The sequence below is a fragment of the Heterodontus francisci genome, unplaced genomic scaffold (genome assembly GCF_036365525.1).
Source record: "Heterodontus francisci isolate sHetFra1 unplaced genomic scaffold, sHetFra1.hap1 HAP1_SCAFFOLD_1832, whole genome shotgun sequence".
NCBI classification, from domain to species: domain Eukaryota; kingdom Metazoa; phylum Chordata; class Chondrichthyes; order Heterodontiformes; family Heterodontidae; genus Heterodontus; species Heterodontus francisci.
Window position 1 is genome coordinate 37,099 of NW_027140857.1, and position 10,051 is coordinate 47,149.

At 43.0% G+C, this 10,051-nt stretch overlaps 1 protein-coding gene across 1 annotated transcript; it reads right to left on the reverse strand.

Moving 5' to 3' along the window:
- Nucleotides 1–648: 648 nt before the first annotated feature.
- LOC137361272 (fibrinogen silencer-binding protein-like) lies at nt 649–7,195 on the reverse strand. The gene is made up of 3 exons (XM_068026158.1): nt 7,147–7,195; nt 6,719–6,817; nt 649–1,297 (listed from the first exon to the last, which is right to left on the reverse strand). Exons 1-3 carry the CDS (start codon nt 7,193–7,195, stop codon nt 678–680), a joined length of 768 nt encoding a protein of 255 aa, XP_067882259.1. The 3' UTR covers nt 649–677.
- Nucleotides 7,196–10,051: the final 2,856 nt, after the last annotated feature.

Genomic DNA, 10,051 nt, shown 5'->3' on the forward strand with positions numbered 1-10,051 from the left:
TATAGTTGTGCTTAATATGGACCCATAATTATTGGCTGTAGTTTCAATAAATAAAAACCTTTACTGACTTATTCTCATAAACTCTGGATTAATATCATAAATTTGCCTGTTAGGAACTTTTGAGTTGGACAAACACCAATTATTAAGTTCAGGCTATTCTGCCTCCGCTGTTTGAGCAAACAAATTCTAAATGAAACTGGGGAAAAAGGAATTCTGAGGTATTGCATTCTGAAGTTCGAAAAAGATACTACCACATAAATATTACAACAATTCTTTCTTGAAGGCGCAGATCAAATCAGGTCCCATAATGCACCATATCCTCACTTCACAACGCACATCATATTCACCAAGCAGAGCTATTCCCATTTTCCAAGCAACCTCTGCTTTTGATAAGGATGGAAGGTTTATGAAGTTTGGTTAGAATAGGGCAAAGCATATTGAAATTGCTGTTCATCTCAATTGCAAGTTCAAAGTATTTACATTTTTAAATAGAACCCATTGTTGGATGATTATTAGTTTTAGCCAAAATCTGGTAAAACATTAAAAAAATTACTGTGATGACAACTCAAGTGTTCATTGACAACTGTAGCATTCAAAAAAAACACTGGAAATAAAAGTCACAGCACATAAGTAATTCTTTTAGTTGACTTTAATGGAGATAAATATTTACAAAAACATTAGGCTTCTTGGAGAGCTGGCAACCCTTGTTGCAGTCTTGCTGCCTTTAATTCTTCCACTCTGATTTTTGCCCTTAACAGGTCTTCCTCTAATACTTGTTTTCTTTTCAGGCTTTCTCTTTTTTCATCAAGATACAGTCCAAACTTCCTTTGATTTTCCATAATTATCTCATGTTCCTCTGCTGACATTAACTGCATTTCTCCATGATCATGACTGGCCACATGGGGTAGGACACCCCTGTGGTGCTGGTGGTGGCTGAACAAAACGTCTTCCCTTCTCGCAGGCCTAGGAGATGGTGTTAAGGATACTCTCGCCCCACAAGATGAAAAGGGTGAGGCAGAGCCATTAGTGGCCTGCTGAGTCTCTGTTTTCTTCTGTTGCTCTAAGCTTTCACTTGGCTGTGATAGTACAGTTAATAATGGAGGAGGTTTCTCTTCATGTTCGGGTTCTGACTCTGGCATTATCCAATCGGGGCATGAATGGGACTGGTAGCCTGAGGTTCCAGGTTGTGGATACAAGTTAGCAGGTTGTTCCACACAGGAATCTTGTTCAGAAGCAGAACTTCCACAAGGCCTGAAGAAAAGATTATACAGATAAAATTGATGCAATAGATTAGAAGCTATGAGAAATATTTCATTAAAAAATTACAATGAATCTGAATGCTAAGTCACCCAAATACAATGAAAGAACATACAAATTGTCCAATGAACACCAACAATATTGAGGCTGTAAATAACGGTTTGCCTTTGTCATAAAAGCGGACCTCCTTTTCCAACTATTTTTCCGAAAACATCAAGTTGTACATTCTGCTATTACTGCTCTTAATTATCCTTTTAAGCCTATGACATTTAGCTGCAACTTGGCCTTTTTCTCCCCAGTCATGTCTGACTCTCCTCTTGTTCAATGGTCTAATAATAGTTATTTTTCTTCCCTTTCCTTTCTTTACATTATCCTGAATGTTAAAACCTATGATCATCATTCCCCAGTTGCTCCCCGATCTCAGCTGCAACAATAAGATCCCATTGTTGATCAGCATTATGTCAGCTACAGCTTCATATCTGGCCCTTTCCCTTACATTCTGAAACATATAAAAGTCCACTATCATGGCCAGAAATTTCTGATTCTTTTTACTATGAAGATGAGGCAAGCTTCGAGAGGTGTGGTTAACACCCCCCCCCCCCAACAATTATAAAAACAGATTCTTTGCAGAATCCTTCCTTCAATTTTCTGTGAAACATCTGTGAATATCAGCCAATTAGACCAGCTGTCTATTTTAAATAGGCATCAGTAGTTTCTCATTGCTTTGCTCACATTTTCCTTTATACAAGATGAACCCCCTGTCGCTTCTAAACAAAAGAAAATAAGTAGAAGGAGTATGAGAGCAGGCCATATGGCCCATCAAGCCTGGTTCACATTTAAGATTATGGCTGATCGTCGACCTCAACTCCACTTTCTCTCCAATCCTCATATCCCTAGATTCCCTCTGTGGAGTGAGAAATAGAGATAATGTATCAGGTCGATGACCTTTCTCTCTCCACAGATGCTGTCAGACCTGCTGAATATTTCCAGCACTTTCAGTTTTTATTTCAGATTTCCAGCATCTGCAGTATTTTGCTTTTAGTCCTTAGATTCCATTAGAACAAAGAACAGTACAGCACAGGAACAGGCCATTCGGCCCTCCAAGCCTGCGCCAAAATTCGTGTCCAAAAATCTAATCGCTCAACCTTGAATATACTCAACAAGTTAGCATGCACAGCCCTCTGGGGTAGAGAATTCCAAAGATTCACAACCCTCAGTGAAGAAATTTCTACTCACCGCAGTGCTAAATGGCCAACCCCCTACCCTGAGACTATACTCCCTAGGTCTAAACTCTCCAGCCAGGGGAAACGGCCTCTCAGCATCTACCCTGTCAAGGCCTCTCGGAATCTTATATGTTTCAATAAGATCACCTCACATTCTTCTAAATTCTTGAGAGCATAGCTTCATTCTACTCAATTGGGGGGTGGGGGGGGGTGGGGGTGGTGGTTTCAGAAGTGATTAAGGAGGGCATTGCACTGCTGGAGAAAAAGAATGTCCGAGAGGGGTCGAGGACAGAATCAATTTGGCTGGAGCTAAGGAACAAAAATGGTGCAGTTACATTGCTCGGTGTCTATAGGCCACCAACTAGTGGGAAGGACATGGAGGAACAAATTTACAAGGAAATTACAGAGGTGTGCAAAAATTATAGGGTAATTATAATGGGGGACTTTAATTATCCAAGCATAGACTGGGATAATAGTAGTGTAAAGGGCAATGAGGGGCAAGAGTTCCTAGAATGTGTTCAGGAAAATTTTCTACAACATTATGTTGCTAGTCCAATGAGAAAGGAGGCACTGCTAGACCTGGTTCTTGGGAATGAAATGGGCAAGTGGATCAAGTATCAGTAGGAGAGCATGGAGCAGATAGTGATCATTGTATCATGAGGTTTAGGCTGACTATGGAAAAGGACAAAGAGCAATCCAGGATAAGAATAAATAACTGGGGGAAGGTCAATGTCAATGGGGTAAGAAAGGAGCTGGGGTAAATAAATTGGAGTCAAAAGCTGGCAGGAAAACCGGTAGATGAACAATGGGCTACCTTCAAAGAAGAGATAGTTCAGGCACAGTCAAGGTATGTTCCCTCGAAGGGGAAATGTAGGGCAAACAAATCCAGAGCTCCCTGGATGACAAAAGAGGTGGAGATTAAGATAAAGAAGAAAATGTATGCTTATGACAGATGCCAGGTAGAAAATACTATTGAGAACCAGGCTGAATATAGAAGGTCCAGAGGGTAAGTGAAAAAGCAAATAAGAGATGCAAAGAGAGAGCATGAAAAGAGACTGGCAGCAAGCATTAAAGGAAATCCCAAAGTTTTCTATAGGCATATGAATAGTAAAAGGGTGGGAAAAAGGGGAGTGGAGCTGATTAGGGACCAGAAAAGGGATTTACACATGGAGGCAGAGGGCATAGCCGAGGTATTAAATGAACACTTTGCATCTGTCTTTACCAAGGAAGAAGATGCAACCCAGGAAATGGTGAAAAAGGAGGTAAGTCAGACATCAAAGGGGTTTAAAATTGATAAAGAGCGAGTATTAGATAGGCTGTCTGTACTTAAAGTGGATAAAGCACCAGGGCCAGATGAGATGCATCCAAGGATACTGAGGGAAGTGAGGGTTGAAATCGCAAAGGCAGTAGCCATAATTTTTTAAGTCTTCCTTCGACTCAGGGGTGGTGCCAGAGGACTGGAGAATTGCAAACCTTACACCCTTGTTCAAAAAAGGGAGTTAATTAAGGAAAGCCAGCATGGATTTCCTAAGGGAAAATCATGTTTAACAAACTTGCTGCAGTTTTTTGAGGAGGTAACAGAGAGGGTTGATGAGGGTAATGCTGTTGATGTGGTGTACATGGACTTTCAAAAGGCATTTGATACAGTGCCACCCAACAGACTTGTGAGCAAACTTGTAGCTCATGAAATAAAAGGAACGGTAGCAACATGGATACGAAATTGGCTGAGTGACAGGAAACAAAGAGTAGTGGTTAATGGTTTTTCGGGCTGGAGGAAGCTTTGTAGTGGAGTTCCCCAGGGATCAGTGTTGGGACCCTTGCTTTTCCTGATATATATTAATGACCTAGACCTTGATGTACAGGGCACAATTTCAAAATTTGCAGATGATATGAAACTTGAAAGCATTGTGAACTGTGAGGAGGATAGTGTAGAAGTTCAAAAGGACATAGACAAGTTGGTGGAATGGGCAGACAATGGCAGATGAAGTTCAATGCAGAGAAATGTGAAGTGATTCATTTTGGTAGGAAGAACATGGAGAGACAATGTAGAATAAAGGGTACAATTCTAAAGGGGCAGAGGGATCTAGGTGTATATGTGCATACATCATTGAAGATGGCAGGACAAGTTGAGAGAGCAGTTAATAAAGAATACAGTATCCTGGGCTTTATTAATAGGGGCATACAGTACAAGAGCAAGGAAGTTATGTTGAACTTGTATAAGACACTAGTTCGGGCTCAGCTGGAATATTGCATCCAATTCTGGGCACCACATTGAGGAAAGAGGTGAGGACATTGGAGAGAGTACAGAAAATATTCACGAGAATGGTTCCATGGATGAAGAATTTCAGTTATGAAGATAGATTGGAGAAGTTAGGACTGTTTTCCTTGGAGAAGAGAAGGCTGAGAGTTGATTTGCTAGAGGTATTCAAAATCATGAGGGGTCTGGACAGAGTAGATAGAAAGAAACTGTTTCCACTCGTGAAAGGTTCGAGAACGAGAGGGCACAGATTTAAAGTATTTGGTAAGAGAAGCAAAAGTGACATGAGGAAAAACTTTTTCATGCAGTGAGTGGTTAAGGTCTGAAATGCGCTGCCCGAGAACATGGCGGAGGCAGTTTCAATTAAAGCATTCAAAAGGGAATTAGACATAAAAAGGAAGAATGTGCAAGGCTACGGGGAGAAGGCGGGGGAATGGAACTGAGGGAATTGCTCTTTCAGAGAGATGGTGCGGGCACAATGGGCCGAATGGCACTGTAACGATTCTGTGAATCTTTCCTCATTGGTTCTGGAGACAAGAAGGTTGTGCAATCTAGGTGAAACTTTGCTGTACTGCCTTCAAGGCAAGCATATCCTTATTTAGGTACAGAAACCAAAACTGTTCACAGTACTCCCAGGTGTGGTCTCACCTGAGGTCTGTACAATTGCAGCTAGGCTTCCTCACTTTTGTACTCCAGCCCCCTTCCAATAAATGTCAAAATACCATTTGGGTTCCTAATTGCTTACTGTTACCTGCTTTCTGTGTTTCGTATATAGGGCAATCAAATCCCTCTGAACACCAACATTTAATAGTTTCTCATCGTTTTTTTAAAATCTGTTTTCTATTCTTCCTACCAAAGTGAATAATCACACATTTGCCCACATTATACTCCATCTGCCACATTCTTGCTCACTCGCATACCTATCAATATCCCTATGCAGACTCTGGGCTGAATTCTCCCAGCCCCACAGTGGCAAGCCTGAAGGTTGCGTTGGTGGTGGGGTGGGGGGGGGGGGGTGGCGGGCAGTGGAGGAAGTGGAAGAGGGCAGATGAAAAATAGGGAGGAGCTTATGTTTCCCAACATATTCCCGCCAATAGGAAGCTTTCCAAGGGGTGGGCTAGGAAATGGATCTGCTGCCTGCTCCACAGAGGCAGGCAGCTAATTTGCATTGTTAAGGCTCAAATTAGGGGTGATTTTGCGGCCTTTCTGCCATTTTGCTGGCGGCGGAACTGCCCCCCGCTGCATGAGGAAGTTGCCAGCTCAATGAAGGCGGCCTCCTACCAGTAGACTGTGGTGCCAGAGTCAGCAAAAGGCGCATGTGCGGCTCATCAGCAAACTTGCATAAAAACATTCGGTCCTTTCATCTAAGTCATTAATTTACACTGTAAATAGCTGAGGCCTCGCACTGATCCTTGTAGCACTCCACTCTCAACAGCCTGACGTGAAAATGACATGTTTATTCCTACTTCCTGTTTTTTTGTCCTTTAACCATTCCTCAATCCATGCTAATATATTACCTCCCAACCCCATGAGCCCTTATCTTGTGGCACTTTCATGTGGCACCTTATCGCACACCTTTTCAAAATCCAAATATATGTTCCCCTTTATCTGCTCTTCCAGTTACATCATCAAAAATCTAATAGATTTATCAAACACCTTTCTTATAATCCATGTTGACTCTGCCGAATCATATCATGAATTGCTACGTGCCCTGTTTTCGCTTAATAATAGATTCTAGCATTTTCCCAACTAGTGATGTCAGGCTAATTGGTCTGTAGTTCCCTGTTTTCTCTATCCTTCATTTCTTGAATAGTGGTGTTACATTTGCTGAACAAGTTGCAGCCTCCCACACCTGTATACCTATGATGTCTACACAATAACCCAGATTTTGCAGTCAGCAGCGAAGTGACGCCGCTTGCTAAGGACCTCGAAGAAAGTTGCCCATAAAGACACACAGCGATCTCTGTGCCGTGGACTTTACCTTCCCTGGTTAATTCTGTTCTGGCACCAGCTATAGGGAATCGCTGCTGACCAGCAACAGTGATGTCATCAAGTAGGCTGAGCAGCCAACTGAAGATTTCTCACAGACAGCAAAAAACCAGAAATTATCCTTCAATTTTTAATCATTTAGACAGTGAAATAAAAATTGGGTTATGGATCTGGATTTTTTTTTAATCAATGGAGAAATTAGACATCCAAAAATATAAAATTAGTTTTTCAGGGCCAGAGAGGTTGTTCAGTAGTAATTATGACTTGGTACATCATTAAAAGCTAAGTTACATCTCATTCAACAAAGTGTTAACATTTTCAAGGGTTTTTACAACAAGACTAACAACTTAAAAATTGAAAGTTGACATCAAATCAGTGATTTCTAGATAATTTCCAACTTTGAGGACTTCAATAGCTTACCAGGTGGCGGAGTGCAGAAATCATTGACAGAAACGTCTGGTTTCCACATTTAACTGTGCATGAGCAGATGCCAGAAGTCGTTGCCAGTTTTGTAAAGTAATGATGGCAAATGCTGACAGTCTTGCTCTCATTAGAACTGCATAATTCGGGGCATTGCATGCATTAGCCCTTCTTATTCTGCCAATTTTGCTGTTAGATACCACACATTTGTGTACAACTGTAACACCTGGTGTTCTGTTTTGCCCTCCTTTATTATGTTCTCTAGTTCATTTATTCTCTGCTCAAATAGTCAGCCTATGCTATTTGACAGGATCCCAGTTTCTCTTCTATTTTAGTAACACTTATCCACTGAGTCCAGGGTTCCTCCTTCCCAAAAGGTTTCCCAGAAATCCAAATCCTCACTTCCTACACTACACCCATAGGCTAGCATAAGAAAACATGGCTGCCCAATTACTCCCACAATTGGCACCAATAATATTTTAGATAATATCATATTGATTCTTCCCTTAAGTTTTTTTCCTAGCTCTCAGACAATTCTGGACTACACAAGCCCACATCACTGGCTGGAATGCGATCACAACAATGGGTTTCTCCCACATTTCATCAATAGATCATGCACGAGCGAGTTGAGACCCCCACACGTGTACCTGGAAGACAGCATTCCCATTTGTTGTCCTGATTATGTTGCATAATTACAAGCAAATTACAGAAATATGCAAGAACTACAAAATGGTAACAATGGGGGGCATCAACTATTCTAATATTGACTGGGATAAGAACAGCATACAAAGCAAAAAAGGGAAGGAATTTCTAGAATGTGTACTAGAGCAATTTCTGGATCAGTTTGTTTCCAGTCCAATGAGGAAGGAAGCGGTTCTGGAGAATGAAGTGAGGCAAATGGGGTATTGAGTACAAGGGCTGGCAGGTCATGTTACAGTTGTATAAGACTTTGGTTCGGCCACATTTGGAATACTGCGTGCAGTTCTGGTCGCCACATTACCAAAAGGATGTAGATGCTTTGGAGAGGGTGCAGAGGAGGTTCACCAGGATGTTGCCTGGTATGGAGGGCGCTGGCTATGAAGAGAGGTTGAGCAGATCAGGATTATTTTCATTAGAAAGACGGAGGTTGAGGGGGGACCTGATTGAGGTGTATAAAATCATGAGAGGTATAGACAGGGTGGATAGCAAGAAGCTTTTTCCCCCCCAGAGTGGGGGATTCAATTACTAGGGGTCACGAGTTCAAAGTGAGAGGGGAAAAGTTTAGGGGGGATATGGTGGAAAGTTCTTTACGCAGAGGGTGGTGGGTGCCTAGAACGCGTTGCCAGCGGAGGTGGTAGACGCGGGCACGATAGCGTCTTTTAAGATGTATCGAGACAGATACATGAATGGGCAGGAAGCAAAGAGATACAGACCCTCAGAAAATAGGCGACATGTTTAGATAGAGGATCTGGATCGGCGCAGGCTTGGAGGGCCGAAGGGCCTGTTCCTGTGCTGTAATTTTCTTTGTTCTTTATTTCAGTGGGACAGTATTTGGGGAAGAGTGATTGATTTTGTAAAAAGGCTGTGTTTGCTGACAACGCAACTACTAGATGGCGCTGCAGTGGCAGTGGGGGGGGGGGGGGAGTGAGGGGAGAAGCGAGGGGGAGGAAGAGGGGGAGGGGGAACGCGAGGAGAACGCACCCACCACCACCAAGGCCTTTGGCTGCTCTCTCCCAGCTTCCCCCACCTTCGCTCTCTCCCCGCGTTACGCGATGATGTCATCTGCGCATGCGCCAACTAGTCCTGGCAATGCAGAACGCAGCGCGTGCGCAGAGAGTAGAAGCCAATGTGCGCAGATTGGCGCAGTCTGATGACGTCAGCTGCCGGCTGCGTTGTCAATAATCACTTTGTTGTAGGGAAGGAAATCTGCCATCCTTACCTGGGTACCAAGGGCACAGAATGTACTCTGGGTGGGGGACTTCAATGTCCATCACCAAGAATGGTTTGGTAGCACCACCACTGACTGGGCTGGTCGAGTCCTAAACGACATATCTGCTAGACTTGGTCTGTGGCAGGCGGTGAGAGCACCAACAAGAGGGAAAAACCTACTTGACCTCGTTCTCACCAATCTACCTATCGCAGATGCATCTGTCCATGACAGTATTGGTCAGGGTGACCACTACACAGTCTTTGTGAAGACAAAGTCTCACCTTCACATTGACGATACCCATCGTGTTGTGTAGCGCTACTACCGTGCTAAATGGGATAGATTTCGAACAGATCTAGCAACTCAAAACTGGGCATCCATGAGGCGCTGTGGGCCATTAACAACAGCTGCAGAATTATATTCAACCACAATCTGTAACCTCATGGCCTGGCATATCCCCCACTCTACCAATACCATCGAGCTGGGGGACCAACCCTGGTTCAATAAAGCGTGCAAGAGGACATTCTAGGAGCAGTACCAGGTATCCCTAAAAATGAGATGTCAGGCTGGCGAAACTAGAACACAGGACTACTTGCATGCCAAACTGCGGAAGCTATGATATCAAGAAACGGCTGAAGAACATAAGAAAATAAGAACTAGGAGCAGGAGTAGGCAATTCAGCCCCTCGAGCCAGCTCCGCCATTCAATACGATCATGGCTGATCTTATCTCAGCCTCAAGTCCACTTTCCTGCCCGTTCTCCATAAGCCTTCGACCCATTACTGATTAAAAATCTGTCTATCTCCTCCTTAAATTTACTCAATGTCCTGGCATCTACCGCACTCTGGGGTAGTGAACTCCACAGACTCACAACCCTTTGATAGAAGTAATTTCTTCTCATCTCAGTTTTAAATCTGCTACCCCTTATCCTAAAACTATGACCTCTCGTTCTAGATTACACAACCAGAGGAAACATCCTCTCTACTTCAACTTTGGCAAA

What these genes read in the sequence shown, in the direction of transcription:
- LOC137361272 (XM_068026158.1), bottom strand. Translation starts at nt 7,195, where the DNA reads ATGTGGAAACCAGACGTTTCTGTCAATGATTTCTGCACTCCGCCACCT. An exon ending in TTTCTGCACTCCGCCACCTG is followed by an intron (nt 6,818 to 7,146) that starts GTAAGCTATTGA and finishes GCTGTCTGTGAG; the next exon opens with AAATCTTCAGTTGGCTGCTC. An exon ending in AACAGAATTAACCAGGGAAG is followed by an intron (nt 1,298 to 6,718) that starts GTAAAGTCCACG and finishes TATTTCTCATAG; the next exon opens with CTTCTAATCTATTGCATCAA.